The sequence below is a fragment of the Mustela putorius genome, unplaced genomic scaffold (assembly GCF_011764305.1).
Source record: "Mustela putorius furo isolate JIRA1106 unplaced genomic scaffold, ASM1176430v1.1 tig00000083_pilon_pilon_pilon, whole genome shotgun sequence".
Lineage (NCBI taxonomy): Eukaryota > Metazoa > Chordata > Mammalia > Carnivora > Mustelidae > Mustela > Mustela putorius.
Window position 1 is genome coordinate 15,079,245 of NW_025421273.1, and position 27,442 is coordinate 15,106,686.

Consider the following 27,442-nt stretch of genomic DNA (forward strand, 5'->3'; position numbering starts at 1 on the left):
ATCCCACGTTAAGGACGGACGTCCCCTCGATCAAGGTCCCTAAGGGCTGACCCCCACTTTGGGACAGAACGGTGACTTTGGTCTGGAGACCGCGTGAGGGTCTTGCTGGGGAGGAGGGACCTAAGGCCCAGGCGTAGACGTGTCCTGCCTGTTCTCCGTCCTGGTCTAGAAAGCGGATTTTAGAGGCCCATACTTGCAAAGGTGATTTTCAAGATTTTGCTTCCTACCAGCAGCATGGAGGCAGTTTTCTGGGGCCCAGATGGAGGCTGTTGGGTTTGGGGGAGGAAGCCAGACAGACGCTGATGCAGGCGCTGCTGGCTCCTCGGGCTTTTCATCAAGATTGGGAGGCCGCCGGGGCGGGAGGGCGGGAATGCTATGTCAACGCTGGGAGCAGAAGCATGTGTCTATTCCTGGAGGCAGAAGGGGAGGGCTGGGCTGAGTCCCTGCTGCGTCAGGGCACTTTCTAGGGCCCTGGGGATACAGATGTGGATGAGCTGTAGACACTGACCTTGAAGTTCACAGCACAATCGGCAGGGTTTGGGTGGATGGAACTCTGAGGGGTGGGTGCCACCCCCGGTCCATGATCTTGGGTGGGTCACTTAGTTTTGTGGGGGGGTGTTCCCTCATCTCCTTCTCTGAAATTGAAGCAGGGTGGGGAAAATGACAGCATCTATTTCAAAGCCTTATGAAGGCCCCTGAGCTAAAACGTACAGACCTCAGAGCCCAGGGCCTGCACCAGCAGCTGCCCTTTCCTCAGTCTCTCTGATTTGGTAGAATTTCTTTGCTGGAGGGAAGCAGGGGTGCAGGGGCAAGACCTGTCTCCTTCCCTTTCTTCCCACAGCTGGACATACAGCAGGTGCACACAAACGTTGAGCATGTTTGTGGAAAGAATGAACGTGACATTGGCCTTGGAGGATTTGGGGTTTAGGCCAGGTAGAGACTTGGGAAGAGGGGCGGTGCTGCGGGTAGGCAGGGAGAGGGAAGGAACAGAGGTGCAGAGGAGGGCAAGCTGGAGGCCTGGGCAGGGAGTGAGGGGAATGGAATTCTGTGGGGAGGGCCAGGTGCAGGTGGAGAGACTCAGCTGGGGCTCTGCTGGAGATCCTAGCCTCTGGCTCAACGTGGTTGCTAAGGTCCTGGGGCTAGCTTCTGAGCCCAGGTAAGAAGGGTTTGGCTTTGTCTTCTCTAGCCTGGTGGCGGATGAGGGCCTGCTGTGTGCTGGTGGGGAGACGAGAAGTGTGGGCTGTGGCCTCATTCTCCCAGAGCTTATGGCCTGATTAGGAGAAAAACGACCCCACAGGTAGAATGATAGGACTTGGACCTGGTAAACAGATATAAATATTGGATTTAAATTATATATATATATATATATATATATATATATATATATATATATATAATATGACATATATATAATATATATATATATATTTTTGCCTGGTCTTTGGAAGACAGATGAAAGAGATCTCCCTCTGTCTTGGGCACATGTGGGACACGCTGTGATTTAGAGTCGGGTCTGGTCAGGTTCTGGACTCCCAACTTCTTACCATGGTGGCCTTGGGCCATGACAACTGATCTCATGGATCTTCCCATCCATGACATGTGAGAGTTGCTCTTCATCGGTAAGACTTGATGGCCAAGTGTGATCATCCACCCAGAGCTGATCTGGGTCACGGTGCCTCCTCCCTGCCTGGGGATGGAGGCTCTGGGAGCTCTGCAGGTAAAGTCCCAGGGCTTTTTATTCGGAGTCTGTGATGCGGCTGCGTGGGTCAGCGTGGGAGAGCAGCTATGGATATGCAGAGAATAAATGAGAAATGCATATCGGCATGTGCTACAGCTCCTGGGGGTCAAGCTGTGAGCTCAGTCTCTCAGCTCCAGTGTCCCAGCACCCAGCTGGCCCCCAGGAAATGCTGGTGAATGGAAGAGGGCAGAAGAAGGGAAGAAACGGGCTCTACCATTGTGAAAAGGTAGACTTGCCCTTCCTGGAGTCTGGACTCATAGTAAGCATTTGGAGTCCGAGTGGTGTCTGGCTTATTGCAAAGAGCCGTGGGGAAGGGGGATGTTCACATGCATTTCCTGGAGTGCAGAAGCTGAGGCTCGAAATCCTCATTTGCTTAGGAAGAAACAAATGCAAAATGGCAGCACTCCTCTGTTCAGGGAGAATCTCTGGGTGCGAGCCAGCACTTGGGACTGGGAGTCAGTGTCTGCATGGAGTCTGTCACCAGGAAAGGCAGTTTCCTGCTCTTGGTCTAAAATAGATAATAAATGCACTACAGCCATCAAATCGTTGCACGCTCGCTGGTCTTCAACTTGGGACCCCTTGTGTTTACTTAGTAGCATACTAACCCAACTAACCCAACCCAACCCATTAGCCCAACCCACAGATTTTCCAGAAAGCTGACCTGCAAGGAAAACATAGCTAATTTTCATTTGGCCACTCACTAGCCTTTGGGCAGCTACTCAGTACGAGGCTCTGGGATCAGCCCAGGAGCATGGAGTTGACTAGATCGGGTCCTTGCTCTGAAGGAGTGACTGTTCAGAGGTGAGCTTTGGGCATGTGGGAACTTCTGCCTGTTCAGTGTTCCCAGGGCGGAGAACAGCATCCTTGGAAAAAAAAAAAAAACAACAGGAAAGATGAATCCTTGAATGCGTGAATGATTGGGTGAAATGAATGAGTGATGGGATGGAATAAGTTGGAAGGTAATGTCAGCATGGGGTGGCCAGGTCAGAGGGGAGCATGGGAGTCGTGGGTGCCCTGACGCAGATTACAGAAGTTTCCAGGGGAGGCTTGTGAGCAGAGGAGGAGAGTATCCATGTGGCGCCCTGGCCCTCTGGTAGAGGGATGCATACATAGGGACAGAGCCCACACCCGGGAGGAGGGGGAGCGAGCGTTTGGAGAGCTGAGTAGGGTGGTGGCGTGGGGGTGCTTTGGAGGAAGCTAGTGCAGGTAGATTGAGTGCTGTTGGTCTGGCTGGTGGGCTTGGACTGGACCCCCAGCTGGGAGGACCACCTGAAGCTATCTAGGTGGAGGACTGACATGATGGGGTACCCTAGGAGACCCCCATGGATGATGGGAACAGCAGAGCCTGGGACTCAGAGCAGGCAGTCCTTCCACGTACCAGCTTTCCTCGGCTCTTCACTCACCAGGTGCTGCCCAACCATATTCTCTGTGGACGGCCAGTTACCTACTGCGGTGTGCTTTTTAAAATGGACAACTTCGTGCTCACTTTGGCAGCACATATACTAAAATGGACAACTTTTTGGGAGCCCCCTTGAATGAGTGAGGGCCCCTTAAGTGACTGAGGATTAACAGTTGGCCCTTTCAGACCAACACCCAGACCTGTGTTCCCGTTCTGCTTTATTATATACTGGCTCTGTGACCTGGGGCAGTGTCCCCAGCTGGTCATCAGGGAGGTGGGAGGTAGAGGAGACAATGCCTACAGCATGCCCAGCGTGATATAATTTCCTGCCTGTCAGACATGGCGGCATCTGACCTGGGCATGACAGTGCCCAGGGTTGTCTTCATTGACTGAACTTGCTAATTAAAATTGGCTCCAGGGAGAAGGGTACCTAGCAATTGAAGCTCATTTCCTTTATGCTCATTGGGCTTTCATGAGCACAGGGGGCATCTGAGTTAATGGAGCGAGCTGTGTGACCTTGCTCAAGTCACTTAACCTCTCTGAGCCTCAGATTTTAGTTTCTTGAAATGGGGACCATAATAATTCCCATCTCACTGGGTGTTGGGACAGTTAAGAGAAGTCCAAAGCTAAAACTTGAACCAGGGTTTTCTGATTCCTAGTTTTGTAACTTCAATCTAATTTATCTGAAGTTGTGTTTTTGAGATAATGCCTATGTGTCTTTTTAAGCCTTCTATGTAGGGTGATGCTTAAAAACAACTGAACATAATAAAAAAAATAAACATAAACTATGCTGCCAAAAAATATAAACAAATGAGGAACAACAGTTAGTGCACATCTTTTTTGCTAAGTCTTCAAAGTGAAGGTGTGTCATAGTTGAGGATGACTTCAGCTTGGCTGGCTTCCCTAAGTGAATTGTAGAGTTGTATCTGGAAGGAAGCACAGCCTGGGAGAGCCTGTGTCTTTCAGGCAGGGTAAAGTGGGAGAAGATGCTGAAGAACCTTCTGCTTCTGCTGACTTTTTAGAGCAGATGTTCTTGACCTTGGTACCCAGGCTGCCTGTTGGAATCCCCTTGGCTGCTTTGGAAATATACCAATGTCTATGTCACACCCCAGATCAGTGTCGTCTTGACAATATCTGGGCATTTTCTCAATTGTGTTTTTGATCATTGATTGCACACTATAGAAATACAATTAATTTTTGTATCCTAATCCTGTATCCTGCCACCTTGCTGAATTCATCTATTAGTTCTACTAGTTGTGTGTTTTCCTTTTTCTCTTTTTTATAGATTCCCTAAGATTTTCTATACACAAAATCCTGTCATTTGCAAATAGAGCTCGTTTGACTTCTTCCTCTCTCATCTGGATGCCTTTTATCATTTTTTTCTTGCCTAATTTCTCTGGATAAACTTGTAGTACAATATTGAATAGAAGTGATGAGAATAGATATCCTCACCCAGGTCCTGTTTGTAGAGGGAAAGTTTTCAGGCTTTCACCACTGAGTAAGTTATTGGCTGTGGGCATTCTGTAGATGCCCTTTATTGAGTGAGGAAGTTTCCTCCTGTTCCTGGTTTGTTGAGTTTTTTTTATCTTGATAAAATGATAGACTTCATCACCTGACTTTTCGCATCTATTGAAATGATCCTGACGCTTTGTCCTTCATCCTATTATGGTATTTTACACGGATTAGGTTTGGGTTAAACCAGCTTTGCCTCCTGGGATCAATCCCACCTCGCCGTGGTGTATGGTTCTTTTTATATGTTGCTGGATTTGGTTCTCCAGTATTTTGTGTTTTGGCTTGTTAGATACATCACCCTAATCTCTGTGTTCATTTTCATATGGTATCTGTTTCCAGATTTTTCTTTTTTACAAGGACACCAGTTATTTTGGATTAGGTCACCCTCATGACCTCACTTTAACCTGACTGTGTTGGTAAAGACCTTATCTCCAAAGAAGGCCACATTGTGAGATTATAGGATTAAGACTTCAATATATGAATTTTTAACCCATAACATATATTGGGAACATTTTTCAGTACCTGCCTTCTGATACTGATTTTCAAATATATTTTTAGCTGGGGTGGGAACCCTTTTAACAAACGAAATCTTGTCTTGAAGTCCAGTGGAACCCCCCCTACCCAAAGCAAGTTAATGTTGGGGGGCAGTGTGCCCAGGCTTCAGACAAGTCCAGAGGTCAGTAGAGCTGGCCATTGCTGTTGTTTGTGTTTACATGTGTGTGTCTGTACATGCAGGTGTGTGTTAATCAGTATTAATTGTTAATATTAGCATTATTGAAATGGTTAATGGTTAATAAAGTTGTCCCTGATATTCCCAGAGGGATGGGGAAATAAGTGATTTTTAATCTCATCTTTATCTGTCTTCTCCAAATTTTTCAATGAACACAATAATTATTCTTTATACTCATCAATATTAATATTAATTAAATTATTAATTAACAACTTAATGCAACTCATGCTGTATTCACAACAGCTCAACCTCATGAGGTAGGTATTATCATTTTCCTCATTTTTCGAGGTAAGGAAATAAGCTCAGAGAGAATAAGTAACCTGCCCAGAGACACACAGCCAACAAGGGGGTAGGGTCTTCATTCTAACTCAGTCTGGCACTCTAGAACACTCTATTCTACTGCCATTCTGAGGTTCTAGAAGGGGAAGTTCTGTTCTGTCAGTTGAGCATAAGTGTGGATAAGGTCTATTTGTAGTGAGCATAAACAAAGTATTAGGTCTTCTGTTTTGTTATTTAAAGTTGTTTTGTGTGTCCCTCTTTAATTTTTTAAAAAATTTAATTAATTAATTTATTTATCTATTTGAGAGAGAGAGAGAGCGCATGCAGAGGAAGGATAGAAGGAGAGGGAGAAACAGACTCTCCACTGAGCAGGGAGCCTAATGTGGGTCAAGATCATGACCTGAGCCAAAGGCAGACGCTTAACTGACTGAGCCACCCAGGTGCCCCTCTCTTTTTAATTTTAACTCAGGTTCCTGGAACAACCCAGTCTCCATCTTCATTCATCTGTTGGGCTACTTTAAATAGAGGGATGTAATACAGAGAAGCAGGGATGGTTAGAAGGTGGAGGAGCAGGGGCTCGGCTGGGACTCAGGCTTGGCCCCAGAGTGACACCCCAGAGTAACACCCCAGAGTTGCCCTCTGGGGACCTGGGGGGTCAGAAGCCATTGTGTCCAGGCTGACTCCAGCCACAGCTGTAAGCAGGGACGATGGCCAGACACCATACACACCAGGGCACTCCCCATCTGCCAGGCTCACACCAACAAATGGGCACCTTGCTGCACCACTTGGGTCCCCATTTATGCTATGGTTGAATCTTGTGTGAATGAGTGAATGAATGAATGCATGAATGCATGAATTGAAAAATGATGGATCTATAGGCACATGCAGAACACTAGCTCCGAGGGAGTCTGGGAAATGTGGTTTCTGGCTTTCTAGCCTCTGCCGTTCAGGATGGCACTTTTGGTCCCCCTTTGGGGTCATTTTGTCAGGGGAATGAGAGAGTATGGACAGTCCGAGAAGTGCCACCAGCTCACATCTTTGAGCTCCTCCCATTTCCCTGGTTCCCGGGTTCCTTCCACACGGGTTGCATGTACTGTCTCCAGGGTGTGCGGTGACTTCAGGAGCTGGGTTACGTGGAATGCAAGCAGGAAGTGCAGCCTGAATCTGATCCAGCCCCGGTGGGATAGCCCGCCTTCTCCCAGCCTCCTCCATGCAGCCCACCTGGGTAAGCCCCGACCTGGGTGAGTTCCGGCTAGGAGGCACCGGGAGCACAGGGCCTGACAAGCACGTGTCCAGGGACATGGAGGAGGCAGGGTGGCACGTGGCTGTCTTCCGGGACAGGTAGTAGGAAGTGCCCGATGCAAAGTAGCTGGTGGCCCCTTAGCCTGAAAACGGGGGTGGGGGTGGGAGAAGAAGCAGTGGGGGCACCCATTGGGAATCTGAATCATGGAGCGGAGGAGGGCTGTACCCGGCAGCCTACAGAGTTGGACAGGCCGGGTGGACTCTTGGCTCCTCACGTCACCTCCTTGAGCCTCAGTTTTCTTCACATGTAAAATGGGGGTAGTTGATTGAATTCCTTGAGCTTGTTGTTGAGATTCAGCATGAAACTCTGTTAATTTTTTTTTTAGTTTTTTTTTTTTTAAAGATTTTATTTGTTTACGTGACAGAGAGAGACAGCAAGAGAGGGAACACAAGCAGGAGGAGTGGGAGAGGGAGAGCTGAGCAGGGAGCCTGATGCAGGGCCTGATCCTAAGACCCCAGGATCATGACCTAAGCCTAATGCAGATGCTTAACCAACTGAACCACCCAGGCGCCCCCCCCCAAACTCTCTTTAAACGATTGGAGGAAAATGAGCTTCTGCCTCTCCCATCACTTGTTCGATCCCCGCCTGAACCTCTGCCAGAGCCTTCTGGGTGCAGTCAGGGGGTTACGGTCAGCTGGCTGGAGTGGAGGGGGAGGAGGACCTGACTTGCTGGCCTCTTCCTGAGTCAGCTGTTCCTTGCAAATCTAAATTCATTACCTTGGCTTGACTCTTGACTAGTACTAAGTACTAGTCACCCTCAAAAGTAAGAGAAGCAGAGAGGAAAAGGATAACTAGGGGATCACTGAGCCGGGGTGATGGCACGGCTGCATCTGGCTGTGTGAGTGCAGGCAGGGGCTTGGGCTCTGTGTGCCTCTGTTGTTTCTCATACAAGGCATGGGAAACGAGCCCTCCCTCTCAGGATCTTGACACCGTTAAAGGGATACTCTAGTCAACACTTAGCATTTCTAATGGGCCCCTGTGCTGCATCCCTCATTCCTGTTTCTGGAGGAAGGTGTTACCGTTGGGATGCTGAAATAGAATTTCCAAAAGTGGTTACATATTCTCCTCGTTATTTGGGTTAAACAAACCAAAATACGAGTTTATAGATGCCTGCCGGGAGTCTGAGCTCTTCTGTACATGCTGAAGGAGCTGTTCTTTTGCTGTGAGGTTGTTCCCATGACAACCTCACATGTCTGGTCATTCCCATGACCCCAGATTCTGCCACAGTATTGGGTGATGATTTGAAAATGTGTGTAAGAACTTCCTTGAGAGTTTTAAGTGCTCCTGAGCCATGGTTGGGGAGGAGCCAGTGGACAGGCTTTCAAGGGTTTGGGTTCAAGTGCAGGCTGGCCATGGTTCTTAACACCTCTGTGGGGCCATAAGGACCTCCCTAGGTGGGCTGTGGTCATGTTGCAATGATATGTGGGGGCTAGGTTAGGTCACACTGCAAAGTGCTATGTACACAAAGTCATTTTGATTCAGGAAGGGCCAGACTGGGCCTCCTGAGAAGTGTCCATCCCTGGAGTGGGCCAGGTGAGCTCTGGTGACATCCCATGGCTTAAGAATGGGGGAGGGGGAGTGATTCTCAGGGAGACTAAGCAGCCCTGCCCCAGCCCCCTCCAGCCTCCAGACAGTTGGAGCGTCTGCTTCTGCCCTTGCCCGGGTCCTACCAGCCCAGCTGGGCCAGCTCATCTGTCGCCTCCCTCCTAGAAGGCAAACTCCCTGGCCTCTGGGCATCCACAGTGGGCTATCCCTCCTCTTCTGTTTTGGACTGCGACCACTCGTGGGCGCCTCACCCCTGCCCTGCTGGACTTGAAGAGCTGGTGGAGAGGATGGGGGCAGAATCTAGATCTGGTCAACTCTCTAGCCCTGTGCAGTGTCCATTAGTGTCTATGTGCGTGGAAGAGGGCATTGAGGTGTTTCTTGTGTGTGCACGTGGTCATCCATCTCACAGGCACGTGCCCACTGCCTTTACTTGGGTGCCTACCCAGCCCGGCTCTCCAAAGGTAGAGGGACAAGTTTGGCACTCACCAAGCCAGAGTGCCTGGTCTGGTGTGGTGGGCACATGTGCCAACACAGCATGATCAGGGCTGTGAAGAAGGGAAGCTCAGCATGCTGTGGTGTGCAGAGGACACCCTGTCTGGCCTGAGGGTGGGAAGTGGTATCAGTGCCCGTCATCTGAGGAGGTAATCCCCACACTGAATATTGAAGAAGACGGATAGGTGGGAAAGTGGGAAGGGCATTCCAGGAAGAGAGTATCAGCTAGGTTTGATGAGGCAGTGCTACATAACAAAAGAGCCCCAAAAGATCAGTTCTGGGTCACAGGTGCATTCTGGTCTGGTCATACTGTTATCTCAACATGTGGCTTCTAAGGTCCCTGCAGCCAGGGAGAGAGGGAAGAGGGGTCACTGGGGCTCTTCCATGCCTCAGCCCTGTAGTGACACAAGTCACTGCTGCTTGCACACCACTGGGCAGGGCTGGTCATGGGACCCCCACCCACCGCAAGGGAATCTGGAAAGTAGAGGGAAGCAGGTGGGGGGTTTGCTGAGCACGCCGGGAACCCACTTCCAGAATGGGTTCTCTGGCCCTAGAAAATGGAGTGTTGTTGGAAATTACATTCGTAGGACCTGCAGCTCTGCCAGAACTCCATAAAACACTGACTGCCTCCCTTCCGCACAACTACTGGGCTTGAATGTCATGGCTGGAAAAGAGCCTGTGGAAGGAACAGAGCTCAGGGGGTAAAGGGAGTCCAATTATAACATGTTGGGAAAGATTACATTCTTTGGTGACTTTTATGTTTTTAAGGAGTTGGGTTAACCTTGGGCCCGTCTCCTTCTTCCTGTCCTTCTGTCCCTCTGAGGGTATAAATAATACAGAGTACGTATGGTAGGCTCTTTCATATGGAGGTGAACACTTTATGTTGATGAGTCTTCGAAGCGTTCAGAGAAGTTGTGCACAGAGTTATGTTCCTGTTACATCGGGACAGGCTGGCAGTGGTGGGGAAGTGGGGCTGAGGTCTGCTCACGAAACATCCAGGGGCACAGGCAGAGAATTCGTGCTCAGCTCACATCCCTGTTCTTATTGGCAAGGACTGTGTCTCTGCTGGTGATTTTAATTTAGATTCATCCTTATGGTTTTTTGTGTTCTTTCAGGCTGCATTACTTCCTAATGTGCTTCCTGAGTATCGTTTGTATAATGCAGTTTTTATCTTACTGAATTTATCACAAAGATCTTTCTTCAACTCAAAAGGGGTGGGGTGTGCTGTCTTGGTTGTAGGTGGGAGACCGTCAGCCCCGAGAGACCCATGAGGGTTGCGAGTTCATTTGAGCTTCATTCCCTTTAGCTGACCATGAACATGCAGAGGTCGGCTGGCTCCGTGGCAGCCGCATGGGTCTCGAAGTTCAGTGCCTTCTTGCAGACGGTGGGTAGCTGTGTCTTGTTTTTCCACCTGCTCTGACGGCCCCTGTCTTCTCATTGGTGCAGCTAGACCACTGATCAGTGATTGCTGATACAGATGGAGTCTTATCTACCATATCTGTTACTTTTCTATTCTCCTACTTCTGTTTTCCACCCTTTTCCTGCCTTCTGCGGTTTTAACTGGCCATCTCTGTGTCCCCGTTTTCTCTGCTTCCCAAGCATATCGGTTGTCGAAGCCCACCTTGCTCTTTGGAGCTGTGCTTTATTCTGCTTTTTAGATACTGCATTTTTTTTTCCCCCAAATGGAAGGTTTGTGGCAACCCTTCCTCAAGCTAATCTGTCGGCACCATTTTCCCAACAGCATTTGCCCACTTCATGTCTCTGTGTCACACTTCTGTAATTCTCACAATATTCCAAACTTTTTCATTATTACTACGTTTATTCATGATCAGTGATTATGACTTGTGGAAAGTCTTTTTAAATTAAGGTATGTGCATTTTTTTAGACATCATGCTATTGCACATACAACACATTACGGTATAGTGTGAACATAACTTTCATGTGGGAAAACCAAAGGGAGTCATTTGACTTTTGACTTTGACATTTTTTTTTTTTTTTTTTAGATTTTTAAGATGGTACCACTGGGTGTTATACAGAACTGATAAATTATTGAACACAACATCTGAAACTAATGTTGTACTCTGTGTTGGCTAATTGAATTTAAATGAAAAAAAGTGGCCTTAGAATTTGCAGCAGACATGGGCAGCACACCATGTGACTTCATGTGAAGTGTAAGCACCTTCAGCAAAGTCTTCCTGTTTCCTCCCTCCCGTCCCTCGTCACACTGCTGTCATTCATGTCACTCCTCCAAAAGCTGTCATTGCTTAATATGCCATTGCTCTCATTATTTTGGACCCTGTTATCTGTTAGATCAATTGAGTATAAGAAAAATGAAAGTTTTTATTTTTCCTTCTTTTATTCCTTATCTAGCTTTCTTCATTTTCCTGGGTGGATCTGTATTTCTTTTTTTTTTAACAATTTTTTTAATTTTAATTTTTTTGTTTTTAGATCTGTATTTCTGACCTACATCACTTTCTTCTCTTGGAACTTCTTATAACTTTTTCTTTTTGCCAGGAAGACCTATGTGACAAATTTCTTCAAATTTTGTTTGTTGGAGAAAGTCTTTACTTCTTCCTTTTTGAAAGGTAATTTCGCAAGGTGTAGAATTTCAGGTTGGTGGGATTTTCTCTTAACATTTGATTTCACTCCATTTTCTTTTTGCTTGCATGGTTTCTGAGGAGAGGTCTGATATAATTCTTACCTTTGTTCCTCTGTAGGTAAGGTGTTTCCCACCCCTTGGCATCATTCAAGATTTTTTAATTTGATTTTTCTAAGTTTGAATATGATATGCCTAAGGGTTGTTTTTTATCCTATTTGGTGTTCTGTGAGCTTCATGGATCTCTGGTTTGGTGTCTGACATTACTGGTGCAAATATTTCTCTGTTCCTTTCTCTCTCTCTTCTATTTCTGGTATTCCCATTACACATTTGTTACCACTTTTGCAGTCATCCTACAGTTCTGAGATACTCTGTTCTGTTTCAGTCATAGTTTCCTTGCTCTTTGGTTTGGAATGGTTTTATGGCCCTATCTTCAGACTCACTGATTCTTTCCCCAGCCTGGTCCAGTCAACTAATGGGTTCCTTAGAGATGTTCTTTGTTTCTATTATAGGTTTTTTTTTTTTTTTAGCATTTCTTTTCAGTCCTTTCTTATAACCTCCATGTCAGCTTACTTTAGCTATCTATTCTTGCATTTTATCTGTTTTTTTTTTCCACTAGAGCCCTTAGCATGATAATCATAGTTCTTTTAAAGTCCTGGTCTGATCATTCCAGCATCGCTGCCCTATCTTCACCTGGTTCTGATGTTTGCTCTGTCTCTTCAAACTGGGTTTTGTATGCCTTGTAATTCTGTTGTTGTTGAAATCTGGACAGGAGGTATTTGGTGAAAGGAACCTGAACCGATTCCCACGGAGGTTTCTGCTCTGGTAGGGTTGTTATTCTCACTCTCCATCTGTCCGCCTCTCCAAATTTTGCCGTGTGATCTCAGTTCTCAGATGGATATAAGAAAAGTTACTGATTTTCAGTTTCTTCAGCTTTTTCCTTGTTGTGTGGATGGGAGTGATGATTTCCAAGCTCTTTACATGCCAGACCAGAAACTGGAAGTTGGATTCAGTTCTTTCTTCATTCTCCCTCCCTCCTTTCCTCTTTCCCTCCACCCCTCCTCCCCTGTTCTTCCAATCCTTCCCTGCTCTGTTCCTTCCTCCTGTGTATGTCCCCACCCTCTTTGCACAGGGCAAGCCTTTGCTAAGGCAGCCGCAGCTTAGGTGACTGCACAGTGTTGCCCTGATTAGAGATTACTCTGTTTTTCTTGGGGGGAGGAGGTTGGCATCCTGAGTTCAGACCCAAGTTCTATGTATTGTTGGCTGTGAGGTCTGGTGTTTTGAGAGGCCTCCCTTCCCTGAACTTGGCTGCAGTTTACTCCTTTGGGACAAATCAAGATGGACATACTAGGGCCAGGTGACCAAGGTGACCAAAGATTCCTGCTGAAGGCAGTGTCCTCACAGCATCCAGCTGTTGCTGTCAGCTGCAGCCCTCCACCTGGCGCTGAGCTTCAGACATGACCATGCTTATTCTGTGACTGGGGTGGGGATGACAAGTGACAACGGCTGGTGAGGCTGCCAGTAAAAGGAAAGGGTGTGTGACTCGAGACGGAGGCATGGCAGCCCATGGAAGAGTCTCATTGCACCGTTCTGTGGCTCTATTTAGGATGCAGAAGTAGGTTCCTCCTGATCTGTGTATGGCGATATTGAAAGGAACAGAGAGGCAGAGGTCTGCAAGGAGGGGGCTTTGGGCAGGAGAAGCCATGAGCATTGCTGGGGCAGGGCAGGGAGTGTTTTGCTTGGTATCATGGCACCATGCCACACATGGTGCCCGTGGGTAGGACACAGGCAATAAACTTGTGCCAGATGCATTCAGCCAGCCAAGCTCCTCTGCTCACAGTTCTGCTTACCCCAGAGCAAGGCCCAAGGTCCTTGATGCTCAATGTCCTGTCTTTATGTTGCAACCATGTTTAAACACTGAGGGTACCTGGCTGGCAGCGAGGGGGGCAGCTAGCAAGTGAGCTGAGCCCACCATTGGGTGCCTCTGTCTCTGCCCACAAGCATGCCCATCCCTATGTGGTTATACTTGACTTCTTGGAATGGGGGTGGTTTTTACCAAGGACTCAGGAGACCTGTGTCGCTTGAAAGATCTCTTACATCCTTCTGCCTGAACTTTGTAATTGAACCATGGGGATGGGTGTGGATGTCCAAGGAGGGGTCCTGAGGTTTTGGGCACCTTCTCTGGGCTGGCACTTTGCTTGGTATTGGAGAATCAGTCAACTAGGTGGTTTATAAGCGGAGGAGCTGAGACTTCACGGGGCCAGGGTGAGCAAATAAGTAGGCAAGGCAGTGGGGGGTTAGTGGTGGGTCTTACCAGCCAGGCATCCCTCTGCAAGGGCCTGTTGGTGCTCTCTGCCTGGGTCACTAGGGCCTGGGAACCTTGGTTGTTATTATTGCCATTATTACTGGTAGTGTTTAGTTAATTTTCTATGCGGGGATGGGATGTGGGGACTTCCACTTCCAAAGGCGCCCTGGGCGGCAGCAGTGGCTGGGAGGTGAGGGGCAGGGAGACTGTTAGAGACTTTTGAGGTCCATGGGGCCGCAGGTGGTGGGCTGAAGGGACCTGGGAGGGCTCTGGAGGGACCCGGCAGATAGCACTGTGGGGCTCGGGTGGCGCCTGTGGGGGTGAGCTGTGGCAGGTGGCCCTTCTTCTGTCCCCATTTCAAGACGCACGGGCACCACCAGCCAATCTCCCATTGTGGGATGGACTCCCAGGCCGCGCTTGGGACATGGTGTCAGGGAAGGTTCACCTTCACTTCCTCCTCCCAGCATGTCCGGAGCTCACCGCTGTGCACACCACCACAGTGCCCCACCTCCATGCAAACAACTGCCGCCCAGGAGCAGGAAAGATCTCCACTTCCCAGATGAAGAACCCGAGGCCCAGAGAACTCAGGTGACTTACCCCAGATCAGAGGGACCTTCTTAGGATTTAAATTCCGCCAGGCTCTTTTCTGACCATGTGACCCTCTGGTTATTTACTGTGTTTGGGCCTCAACGTCTCCATCCACTAGATGGGGTTAATGATAGGATTTGCATCATAGTCATGAGAGGCTTGCTTGAGATTGTCCTCTGCGGGGCTGGTTGTAGTGTCTGGTGTAAGTCTGTGCTCCAGAAACATTCATCCTTCTTATCCCATGTTACCTGGAGAAGAGAAGTTTCCAGGAGTATGACTGAATCTCCAAATCGCTCAAGGGCCCCTCTGTGGGGAAGGGAACACAGACTCCTGGTAGCTTCTGAGTGCCGGAAGGGGCCCCGGGCAGAGGTTACAAGGGGTCTTTTTGTTCGTGGGTTTCTTTTAGGCTTGAAACGAGAGGTCATTTCCAGGACCTAGGGGCTGCCCTGGGGGAGCAGGTGTCCTCATGGTTGGGGTGGGGGAGCTTCCTGTCAAGGGGAAGACTCTGGAGAAGGGACCAAGGAGGGGATTCCACGGAGCCTGGGAGGGCAGGCGGTGACAGATGGGGCCTTGGAGTCTCGGCATCTCAGGTGCTGTGGGTCCTGCATCCCGCAGCTGATCGGGTCTTCGTGTGTGTGATTTGTTCATCTCATAGCCAAGAGCCTGTTTCTGGAACACTCCGTGGCCTTCCAAGTATTGTCATATCCTCTGTTCTGTTTGGTCCTCACCGATGTGCCGGTGAGGGCACCCCACTGACATGGCCCTGGCCACTGAGGCTGGCCACTGATTCCGCTGTCGGCCAGAGCCTGATTTCTGATCTTTGTGCCCCTTTGTGTCCTCCACATACCCCCTTTCCTTCCTTCCAGAACAACCAGCTTCTCCGCTAACCCAGCTGTGTGGCTTTCTGGTGTGTGCGTGTCTCAGAGGCATAATTTCTTCATCTCTAAATCGGGAGAACAGCTTCAGCCCTGCCTCCCCCTCCCCCACCCCGGAACGCTCTCCGGCTCAGCTAGGACAAGGTGGGCTGAAGTGGGCAGCTAGTGGATGGGATGGAGGGGCTCGCCTGCCCATGTTGGGGCCAGAGCCCTCTGAGCCAGGCACTCCCCCAAGGGAGAATGGGGATGGTGGTCCCACGCGGTCCCCTGGCTCCCCGCCTGTCGCCGTGTGCCTCCGTGTATTGACGTGGCAGTCCCGAGACAGCTGGGCCTACCGTCACTGGACACTCCATGCAGGCTTCACAGCAAAGATGGGCTCCTGCTGATCTGGGGTTTTTCCATCCTGGTCAGAGCTGTTGGGCTGGTGGATGTAAGCATGTGTGTGTGTGTGGTATGTGTAGTGTGTGTGTGTGTGTGTGTGTGTGTGTGTCTTAGCTCAGGCCGCTGTCACGGGTTTCTACAGATTGCTCGCCTAAAGCCACAGACCTTTATCTCCCACTGACTGTGGAGGCTGGGAGTCAGGGTGTGGGTGCAGGCCTGGGGAGAGCTGCTTCCCGGCATGTACAAGGCACCTTCTTGCTGCCCCGACCTCGCAAAGTGCAGATCATTTCTCGGCATCTTCTTCTCTGAGGGCCCTCATCCCATTCCTGAGGACACCACGTGGCCCAATCTACCATTCCCCCCCACTTCAGGTCCCCCTCCACATGCCATCACATTGGACCTTATGGTCCCAACACAGGAATTGGGGGGACGTGGACATTCAGAGCGTGGTGTGCATGTGTGGGCTGTATGGGTGCATCACGCGTGTGGAGCCTGAACGGCACCACCCTGCCCACCACGCCGTGGCTCCTGGGGGCTTGTTGGGCTCAGAAGGAACAGCTTGACCTGGAGGAGGAAGTGGAACGAAGTGGGCCCCGCAGCGATTGGGTGGGCAGCTGTGAGTCTGTGACAGGGGCTAGAGTCCTGACTTGGTGCGAGCATGTGGCCCTTTTTGTGGCGAGGGGCTGGGGTCTTAGGCTGTGCTGGCCCCTGACATGGGAGGGTCCTAAGCAAGGGGTGGGCTGGCCCGGCGGAGGGGGTACTCACCTCTGTGATGAATGACACCATCTGTGGACAGTGGGAGCCGGGGAGTCAAGGGAACCTCAGTGAGCCAGGGTGGGGCCCATGGCATCCTCATGGGTGATGTCTTCTCTGTGTCCTCTGAAGTGCCAGGTGAGCTCCGCTGACCACCTGGTGAGGAGAGGGGAGCCTCGGAGTCCCCTCTCCCTGCTGGGCTGCTGCTCCCTCTGTGACCCCAGGCAGGCAGGTAAGCCCCTGACCTGTCTGGGCCTCAATTTCCCCACCCACAAATTGGGTCTGTTTCCTGTGACCATCCATACCCTGCTGGCCTGAAGACCTGGAGATGGTTGAGTAAAGGTACCTTGAGTCATCTGGTGAGCCTTGGGCCACGAGGACCCCCTGGCCTTGCCTCTGGGGACAAAGGGGGTTTGGAGGAGGCGTGGCCCAAGGTGAGTCCTGGGGATGGTCAGGAGGTGGCCTGAGGTGGCCCTGTGAGGCAGGAAGAGGCAAGTGCCCAAGATGGCAGGAGACAGTAGGCGTGGCTCCCAGGGGCCACCAACGCTCAGGCCATGTAGTGGAGCAAGGCGCCGTGAGAGGACTGGTTGCTGTGGCCGTGGGCACTGTCTCCTGTGGGCTGTCTGCAGGAAGTGGCAGGAGGGTCACTTCTGCGGCCCCTGAGCCTAGGTGGAACAGTATGCAGGTCCGGGAGAGCTGGGGTGGCCAGTGCTCCTGGCAGGAAGTGGTGAGGACTGGCTGGAGGCAGAAGTGTGTGTCTTCAAGAACCGGGGAAAGGCGACAGTTTTGGTGGCTGGATATGTGGGCTTGGGAACTCTGGGGCCACTGTGAGGACTGAGCAGCCACACAGAGGGCTCAGAACCATCCCAGATGTGCTAGGGCAGCTGGTTGATCTGTTGTCATTTCCAGGATGCACCAGCTCTGAGGTTGTGGCACCTATGACGGGACACTGGGGCCTCAGACCCTGGCTGGGGGCAGCTTACTCTGGCCTTCCCTGAGCTGACACCGCTCCCACACGGTGCTGTGGCCTCCATCCACTCCCCAGGAATGCTGGCTCAGGAGAACACAGCTGGGACCCAGCCACGCACAGGTGGGTGGCAGGGCTGGGCTGAGGGACCGAACCTGCACTCCTCACTGTGGGCTCTCTCTAGAGCACTTTACCCCTGAGCCAGAATAGATGTTAGGAAGACCTAATTCACTCGACTTCATTCATTACATTTTATGGATTTTTTTTTTTTAACCTCCACTAACTACTTTGAACCAATATGAAAAGAGTCTGGGCAGCAAATGCCTTATTAAATTGTTGTAAGTGCAGAATGACATCTCCCAAAAAAGTTAATATCTAGGCCTCTCAGACTTTTTCTTTTAAGTATTAAAGGAATTATTATTTTATTATTATTATTATTATTGTTATTATTGTTAGGTGCTGCTCTGGTGGAAAATCTGCTCTTTTCACTTCCTGTCTATATTTGCCTTTTCCAAGACACTGTCTTCCAGTTTCCCCCTATCCCTTCTGTACCGGGCCAGGAGAACAGAGAGCACAGCTTGCTAGCACTGTATGTGTAGCATGAGATAATGGGCTCCGAGTGAGGGACTGGAGATTTGCCTACAGCGCAGTGTTCACTGGCTTTGGGCGGATGTTGGCTGAGCCTCTGTGGGGTTCCTCTGTCCATATTGGGATTCTGCTCAGTGGGCTATCATGAGCTTGGAGTGGAGAGTGCCAGGCAGAGTGGGCACTGAGCTCATCTCAGGCTGGAGAATGACCTGCTCTTGCTCCCACTGGGGAGGCCCTCGTGGAGGTCAGCAGCCGTGGGGCCAATTGTAAGGATACCAAGTGGCACCCTGAGCCTCTGGCTGGACCAGCCATGGGTGAGTTCCTGGCAAGGAAGCCAGCTGCGTGGGGCCCACCGAGAGCTCTGGGTTTGACGTAGCCCATAGCTTTGGGTGTCGTCCCCTCCTGTGTCCCCCCTGGTCTCAACATTTACTGAGGCCCTGGCCTAACGAATGTCGACAGGGAATATTGCTGTTTGCTGGTTAAAAGCTTGGTGTTTGCTCACTGGAATTTATTCATCCAGGGAACACGGAGCTTGGAGTTTGGGCTGAGCACAGGGTGAGGCCCCACAAAGGCAAAGGGAAGTCAGGATCCCGCTCTCAGAGGGGCTGACAGATCAGCAAACACCCAGGGCAGCCCTCAGCTACCCTGGCAGCTCGGAGGAGGTGCCTGGCTGTGGGATCATTATGGGAGGCTTCCTGGAGGAGGCAAGATAGGAGGTGGCCATGAAATGGGGCGGGAGCACTATGGCCTGCAGGGTGGCCTGCCCGGGAACTTGCTGAGCGTGGAGCATTGGGGCGGGGGACAGGCGGCAGGACCGGCATGGGATGTCGGTGTGAGTCAGACCCTGGAAGACCTGCGCCTCTTCACCAGGCGGCTTTCCCCTAAGGCAGCCCGAGACTTCTGCGGCTTCAGAGCAGGAGAGTGCCTCCTGTGTGGCTGCAGAGGCCAATCTCTATTTTCTCATTGGTCAGGAGCAGAATGCATGCTGAGTCACTGCTCAGGTGATAGAGTAAACGTGCTTTTTCAGGGGCTACTGTGGCCCAGGCAAGAACTGGGCTGTCCGTCCCCAGGCGTGGCCCCCCTTCTGGGTATCTGGCCTGTCCCACTGCCATCTGTCTCTGCCTTTTGGCCCTTCTGCTCTTGCGGCTTCAAAAGCCAGGCTGGGAGACTGGGGGGCCTTGGGGTCCAGATGCCCAGCGGGGCTGAGAGCACTTGGAGTCTGTGGCTGGCCAACCACTGTTCTCATGGTCCCCCAAGCGCTCCTGGCATGCTGTCTCCCCACCGGCTGGGTCTCCTTTCCCCCTTTCCCCTAGGCTTGCTGTCCCAGGGCCTTACTGAGGAGCGGACACATTTCACGGCCTGTACCCGCGTGCTGTGCTACCTCGGGCAGGCACGTGGTTTCTCTGAGGCCTATCCTCTGCTACCCCTTCCTCCCTGGCATCTTCAGGGACCTTGGGAGGGACTGCTGGGCAAGGAAACGGGCCTTCGGGTTGTACTAGGGCCTCTGAGGAGCTGGGACAGCGTGACAACAGATGGGCCACACCTTGATGTGGCGTCTTACAAGAGCACCTAGGCTTAGCACCTGCTAGCCTGACCTTCACGGAGGTTACTTGGAGGCTGGCCTTGCTCCTCCTAAGAAATGCAGTTTCGTTGTATTTGGCAAGTGTCCTCACTGGGCTGAGTGCCTTGCTGAGCATGGATATGATTCCGGCCATTCCCACACATCCCTGTGAGGTCAGCGCCATGGGTCCCATTAGACAGATGGGAAAACTGAGTCATAGAGAAGTTCTGTGACTTTCCCTGGACCATCCAGTCAGCAAAGCGTGAGCCACGAGGACACACTTATGGTGAAGGATAGCCCTTTGCTGGGAGACAAGGCCGCCCCACAGAATGGTCAGCTGTGTCCCGGGGGGTGTGGCCTGTGTCCTCTCTTCTCAGCTGACCTCTCCCTTGCAGGCAGCCCCAAGAGACCCAGGCGGAGCTGGAGCTGCGTCCAGCTGTGCCTGGAGTGTCAGTCAGCCTCCAGACCAGGCTGTCGTGGCACTGGGGACAGGGGCCACGGGCTTTTCCCTCGGCTCCTTCCTTGTCTCCCTCCCAGCTAGTCCCAGATGGTTTTCTGAAACTTGCTTGCACTCCTTTGAGAAAATGGCATCATTTTTTCCCCCCTGTAAATCAGGAATGGAAATAGAAAATCCGATTTCTCAGGAAGAGTATACAGAAGAAGGTAAATAGCACCTCTTCCTCGGGCAGTCACTGCTAACGTCTGAGAGGCCTGGCTGTCTGGTGCTTCCTGCTGTGTCCCCGGGACCTGGTGCCCAGCAGGGGCTCAAGAAATATCTGGGACCAAACGGAAACAGTGAATAAGTATTTCTGAAAACTGCGATCACAGACTGTCTCGGTTCTTTGACTCTGTGACATTCGCCTTCCTCCGTGTGGCCATGTGTCACAACTTGGGGTGTCATTTACTTAACCATCCCTTTGGCTGAGCTGTGGGTCGCTGGGAAGAACACCTGAGCTTATGGAGAGGTCGTATCGCTGGTGAGTCCTTATCTGCATTCTTGGGGGCGCATTGTTGGGCCACAGGATGGGGTCAAGGGGAGGGAAGTCTTCCCTGTTCCGAGAGCTGGACCCGCGCATGCTCCCTGCTCCCTCTTCGGGGCCAGATGCCTTCGGAGAGCTGCGGAGCTGGTAAAAGCAGTCAGGTGAGAGCGGTGAGGGATGGATTATGGATTACGTTTATAAGCCATATCAGAGCGAATGGAGTTTATACGTATCTGTGGTCACAGTGTACCTTTCTGGAATCGGTGGGCTGCCGATTGCCCCTACGTGCAAAGTGGCATGTTGAGAGGCGCCCTCCTGTCCAAGAGGGGTTTTTTGGGCTTCCATCTCTGCCTTCCCAATCGGCTGGTTTGCACAGACATCCCAGGCTCCCCGGAAACGCTGGACCTCAGCTCCCAGACACGGAGCGGCTGCTGCTTGCTGGAAGTGCAGGCATCCGTGAGACCCCGCCCCAGCTCCCTGTCTGTCTGCCTGCCTCCTGACTCCCACTGCACAAAGCAGATCCGCCCGAGGCCACTGACCCCGTGTTCCTGAATCCAGTGGCCAGTTTCCCATCCTCATCCTCATCTTGACCACCTTCTAGAACCCCTTCTTCCCTGAACCTCCCTGGTTCCCCTTGTTCTCCTTCTATGCTGTTCCTGTCCGGTCTTCCTTGTTGATTTCATGTCTTCTGTTCCACGGCCAAAGCCTGGCATTCCTCCATGCTGGAATGTTCTCTTCTCAGTGCATTCTCGCCCAAGGCGATCTAATCCCACTGAATCGCTCTGTGGCCTTAGGTAGCTTACTGAACCTCTCTGTGCCAGGATTTTTGCTGTATCTCTCCTGGTGCTGCGAGGACTAAACACGCCCCAGTTCCGATCACAGGCCTTGACACATAATAGATGCTTCATTCATTCATTCATTCATTCATTCAACAAATGCTACTGGAGGGCGTCCTGCATGCTGAGCTCTGAGTCTAGGCACAGAGGTTGTAGCAAGAATAAAACCGACCCAGGCCCTGCTCGCTTGGAGCTCCTGTCCTGGTGTAATGTGCTTTGTCATATGGAAAAGAGCAAGAAGGCAGAGCGAGGGGCCCAGGGACCAGGATGTGCTGGCAGGACAGCATGGGGTCCAGCTAGCTCAAGGCTTAGGGCTGGGAGTCTGGGTTCGGACTCACCACGTCCAGTCCATCTGTGGAGCTTGACCGGCTTAATGCTGTTGCCCCATCTTGGCTGTGTGACTCTTGCTAGCCCTCAGCCTGTGTGTGCCCCAGTTCCTCCCCTGTGACACTGGGCATGGTCACTGACCTCTCTGGGCAGTTGTGCGGATTAACGGAAGGTGACCTGGGGGTCTCACCTGGGACGCAGTGGTACTGGCCGTCATTCTTAAGGGCTTGGGCTTTGCCACCATGTGGGCTGGGAGGATAGCCCTACCAAACTGAAGTTCTAGGCCTTGGTTCCCCTGGGAGGAATGTGAGGGCTGGTGGGGCCCTTAGCTCATCATGATGCCTCCATCAGCTGGGCAGCAGCTCAGGCCTGGCCAGGCAGGGAGGCCGCAGGCAATGCTGGCTGCCCTTGGACTTCAGTGCTCAGGCCAGGATGCCACCTCCCTCCCTCTTTCTCTCTGCTAACCTGGCCTTCCCCCTCCCCAGGGTCCCAAGTGATGGTGGTTTACACGGAGGACGAGCTGAGCCCTGCACGACTGGTTAGCACGGTGGAGTTTGCAGCGGCGTCTGCCGGCTGGTGGGTGTGAACCTCGGGCTTTCAGCGTCTCAACCCGACAGGAAGCATGTCTAAGAAGAGCCGGAACAAGGGCGAGAAGCCCGACACGGAGGCTGATGCCGTGCAAATGGCCAACGAGGAGCTGCGGGCCAAGCTGACGAGCATTCAGATCGAGTTCCAGCAGGAAAAGAGCAAGGTGGGAGGGGTGTGGGCCCCCGGCTTCATGGGGGAGGGGCTGCGAGTTCCCTGGCTGGGGGTGGGCACTCAACCTCTGAGCCTCAGCTTGCCCCTTGGGAGAATGGGTACAACATCAGTGGTGGTACCACGTGGGTTCCAGTCTTGGCCACCTCCCGTCTCCCTGTGACCTCGGATCAGATACATCACTGTCTGTGCTGTAACTCCTCTCCCCTGCAAAATGGGGTCATAATGGGACCCCCCAATGGACCTGTTGGTGGAGGAGGGGGAGTTAGGAGGTGAGGGTACTAGAGAGCTTCTGGCAGAGTCTGGGTCTGGGACGGGGCTGTTGAGCTCTCGTGGGGTGAGAACGAGCTTTGGGGCTGGTTGGTACAGAGCCAGGTTGGTGGCCGGCAGGCTGTAGGCATTCAGTTCAAGTGTATTGATGCCTGGCACAGTGGAGGAATAATAACCAGCCAGGGCAAAGTCCTAGAGATCTGAGGTCACAGATTAAATACACTTGTCACTTGGGTGGTTTGAAGACCAAGCTGGCCAGTGTTCTGTGGTGTCCATGGGCTTAGAGAAGGGGGCGTGGAGCTTGCTCCCTGGCAGCCTGAGTGGGAGGGTCTGGCCTATTCTGGGTATGGTGGGGGAGGTTATACCCAGCCATGAAGGAGGCATGCCCTACAGCCGGGTGCGCAGCACTGGGAGCCCTCGAGGGACTGCTGGGGGATGGTCGTAGGTATCCCATCGAGTTGAACGTGCTGGGGACTGGGCAACAGCAGGGGTCCAGACGTGGTCCAGCTCCCAGGTGGGGAGGGAGGATGGGCCCTGGGGCCTGATTCAGTCCCCTGCTCAGAACAGCACCATGGAGAGCGGAGGCAGAGCCCAGTACCTGGGGGGTGAAGGCTGGGCTCCTGGAGCTTGGGGACAGATGTGTCCCCTCCCATATCAGGACACTCAGGACTCCAAGCCAGCTTAGCTGCCCAAGGCACCAGCTTGTCCACACTTTGTGCATCTCAGGAGGGATTCATCTGCTGGGATCCCTTGGGACTGGCCCCACGCCAAAGTAGCAACAGCAGCTGTGGCCCTTGGGAAACCACACAGCCAAGGTCATTCTGCCAGGGGTCCTCCCACCCCCACCATCTAACTCACCTTGCTGTCTCAGGGCAAGCCATGTGACCACCCGATGCCTCAGTTTTCCCCTTTGTTACATGGAGTCCTCTGATGTGCCTGCCTCCCTGAGTCATTTGAAGAATGGGACAGTCACACATGTGTGCCGCCTGTCACACACAGCCGCGGAGCACTTGGCTGACATTTATTATGTGTCTGCTATGCAGGTCACTCTAGGTGCCTTTGACGGTGCTCTCCAGTTGATAGGTGAGCAGACTGAGGGTCAGTCAGCTAGCTCACCGGGGCCACCATCACAAACCACCACCGACTTTGGCTTAAACAACAAGGAAGTTATTCTGGAGGTTGGAAGTAGTGGATGAAGGTGTGAGCAGGCTGGTTTCTCCTAGGATACCTCCCTCCTGGGCATGGAGATGGCCATCTTTTCCCTATGTGCTCACATGGCTGTCCCCATGTGTCTGTGTTCTGACCTCTTCTTTTAAGGACACCGGTTGTAATGGGCCAGGGCCCACACAGATGACTTCATTTGACTTAATTATATCTTTTCAGATTTTATCTCCAAATACAGTCACATTCTGAGGTTCTGCAGGTTGGGACCTCCTTTGGGAATTTGGGGGACACACCTCCGCCCATGATATCGGGTCTCAGCACAGGTGTATGTGGTGGCACTAGGTTGGGGCCAGGTCTGTGGGGACTTTGCCCCCGGGTCACCAGGCTGTCCCCCTGTTGGACACGCCCCGGCTGCCTGATTTCTCAGCCCAGCCACACCCATGGCTCCTTGGGATGGCTTTCCCTGGGTTGCTGCTGGGGGAGCTTCTGTTCCAGAATTCAGCAATGTGCTTATGGGCTGGTAGGAAAAACATAAATAGAAACTTTATAGTTGCATTTAAATGATATTTTCTTCTTCTTCTTCTTCTTCTTTTTTAGATTTTATGTATTTATTTGACAGAGAGAGACACAGTAAAAGAGGGAACACAGGCAGGGGGAGTGGGAGAGGGAGAAGCAGGCTTCCCACTGAGCAGGGAGCCTGATGTGGGGCTGGATCCCAGGACGCCAGATCATGACCTGAGCCGAAGGCAGATAGATGCTTAATGACTGAGCGACCCTGGCACCCCTAAATGATATTTTCATACGATCCCATAAAATTATTGTTGATGCCACAGTTCAGGTTGTTTTCCCAGAGGATCCCTGTTGAACACCATAGGACAAGGGAAAATGTTAACTTATCTATTGATTCATTCATTCAGCAAGCCCCTGTGCCGTCACTCTGTGTTGCATGGGAAGTGTTCGGACACGGCGTAGGGGCAAGAGAGCCCCGGAAGACTTCACAGAGGCCTTTGGCAACTGGATCCTAAGGCTTTTGCTGGCTAGTGAGCCAGGGAACAGTGCTTTCATGTTCCCAAGTGTCCAGCAACACCCATGAGTCCCGGACATGCCGAGGCCCAGGTCTGGGGTGGGCAGGGGCAGAGTTGAGGCCTTACTGGTTGGGAGGTGTCTGCCACGGTCTGATGGCAGGACCAGAGTGCTGGCAGGGAGTGGGAGAAGCAGCCAGGTCTGGAAATGGGGAGCCAGCGCTGACAGGCATAAGGAGGAGTTGGGTGTCAGGGGAAAGGGGGGGGGCTGACTTACCTGTTCCTGCTGGATGGCAGGTGGCGCTGGCTCCCAGGTGTCCCCCGAGGCAGCTGCCTTCCCCACCACCCCAGGGTGCAGTCCCTTCCAGTCAATTTGCTCTTGCCTCATCTGGGGCCAGGTGCGGAGGAACAGTGGGCACAGGCCCATCTCTCCTGCTGTGCCTCTGAACTTGGGGGACAGCTCGGAAGCATCTGGCAGGTGAAGTGCCAGTCACTTTTTAGACTTGCTAAGCTCGATGGTGTAAGGCGCAAGTGCTCTGCCCACAATGGGCTAACCTGGGCTTGTTCAAGAGACTTGTTACCCCTGGGCTTGGGCCTTGGCTCCTCAGGGCAGAACCGGTGGGACCCAGAGGGGATTTCTTGCTTGACCCTGTCTTCTCTACACACCGGTGTGGCCTGGCCTGTCTCAGCTGGACTACCCTCTCCCAGGCTGCCCTGCATACACCTCAGCTCTCCTCCACATTCCTTCCTCCTTATCTACCTGTGAGCAAACTTCCCTTTATCCACTCACCCACTTTTGGCTTTCCTTATGTGCCCATGATGTCCTGCTTCAGAGTATATAGTCAGGGTTGTTCAGAGAGGCATGGAACCAGTGAGAAAGATGTGTGTGTGTGTATGGGTGGGGAGGTGAGGGAGACAGATTTTTTTTAAGAAGTTGGCTCACATGATTATGGAGGCTGACAAGTCTGAGCTTTGCAGAGCAGGCAGCTGGAGAGTTCAGGAAGAGATGATGATGCACTCATGAGTATGAAGCAGTCTGAATTCCTTTCTCCTCCCGGGAGCTTGGCCTTTTCTCTTGAGGCCATCAAGTGATTGGGTGTGGCCCACCCACACGATGAAGGGTCAGCTCTTTTACTCAAGGACTAAATTGAATCACGTCTTTAAAAAAAAAAATACCTTCACGACAACATCTGCATTGGTGTTTGGTCAAATGACCTGATCCCATGGCCCTGCCAAGTTGATACGTGACACTGTCTTGAGACTTAGTATCCCACATCAGTGCAGCAAGTCCCTTCCTTCTGACTCAGGTCCTTGTTGGCAATAGGCAGGGAAATCAGGACAGTGGGCTTCCCAAAAAGGACAATGTTGAAAGCATTTAGTCCCTTGCTGGGACAGTCATGTTAAGTATTTAAAGTTCTGGCTCCTTGTGATTCAACCCATTAGGAAAGACTCCCAGTTCCAGCCCTGGGAGAGGTAGACCCAAATGGGTCCCCCATTTTATTTCTGTGGTCAAGAGTATTCAGTACAAGGAGATGCTGATCTCGTGTTTTTATCTGGCCTAGTTTTGCAGCTTTCTCTGCTGTTGAAAGTAAGGGTTGATCAATACCCGGACACATGGTCAAACTCCTCACCCGAAATTAACTTCAGCATGTTGGTATGTCGTAACCAGTGGTCTGGAGAGACTGTGGCTGCCTCCCATAGAAGCAGCTTGTCCTCTGAGATATAACTGGTTTCTGTTTTTTGGGGACTGGCATGATTTAGAAAGCTAATGGATTGGCAGGGGTTCCTGCTGAGTGTGTGTTTTATGTGATCCTTGAAAAGTTCGAATAAAGCACTTTAGGGTGTTTTAAGAAAATATTCCCTTGGCACACTTTACAAGTACTGTCTTAAATTTTACTGATTAGATAAATTCACTTAGGCTGGCTTGAGAGCCTGGCAACTGGGGATGACTGGGCAGCCAGGCTCTGGCGTCAGGTGCCTGGAGGTGAGCTTGGTTCTGTCCCTTGGTGCGTCCTCTCTGAGCCACTGCTGCCCTCCAGCAAAAATTACCTCTTCCCGAGGCTCCTATGAGCTAAAGTGGGGGAACCTTGGAGCCCCCAGCCTATGGAGGGGGTAGCTCAGTGAGGGTCATTGCTCCCTGCTTGTGCCTCTCTGCCTCTGTCTTCTCCAGTCTTCCTAAGTCAGTCCGTTGTTGCATAGGCCCTGGAAATTTATTTCTGGAGTAAAGTTTGTTCCTCTTTGGTGAGAGATGATTTCTGCCTGTGTTTTGTGATGGATAAATTGTCCTCCCGTGTGAATCTCCAAACTGGAGGAGATGTCAAAGGCCTGAATGTCCTCTCCAGCATCTTCAGATGTTTTTTCACCCCTAGAAAATTCTCAAGAAAATACCAGGAAATAGAGTAGGAAGGAAAATAGGTGGGGCCTATGAGGATCAGGGCCGTGGGGGTGGCAGGAGGGGGAATTGGGCTGTGGGGA

General features: G+C 51.7%; 1 protein-coding gene across 5 annotated transcripts in view; it reads left to right on the plus strand.

Moving 5' to 3' along the window:
* Positions 1–27,442, plus strand: part of JAKMIP1 (janus kinase and microtubule interacting protein 1) — a 132,704-nt gene that overhangs the window by 38,530 nt on the left and 66,732 nt on the right. For 4 of the 5 annotated variants that reach the window (XM_045075476.1, XM_045075493.1, XM_045075497.1 and 1 more), the window contains exon 2: positions 22,241–22,506. In XM_045075476.1, coding sequence (XP_044931411.1) covers positions 22,378–22,506 — 129 coding nt within the window. In that variant the 5' untranslated portion in view covers positions 22,241–22,377. Of the gene's footprint in view, positions 1–17,435; positions 17,587–22,240; positions 22,507–27,442 lie in introns of those variants that run through there. The other variant, XM_045075486.1, reaches the window with a different exon arrangement.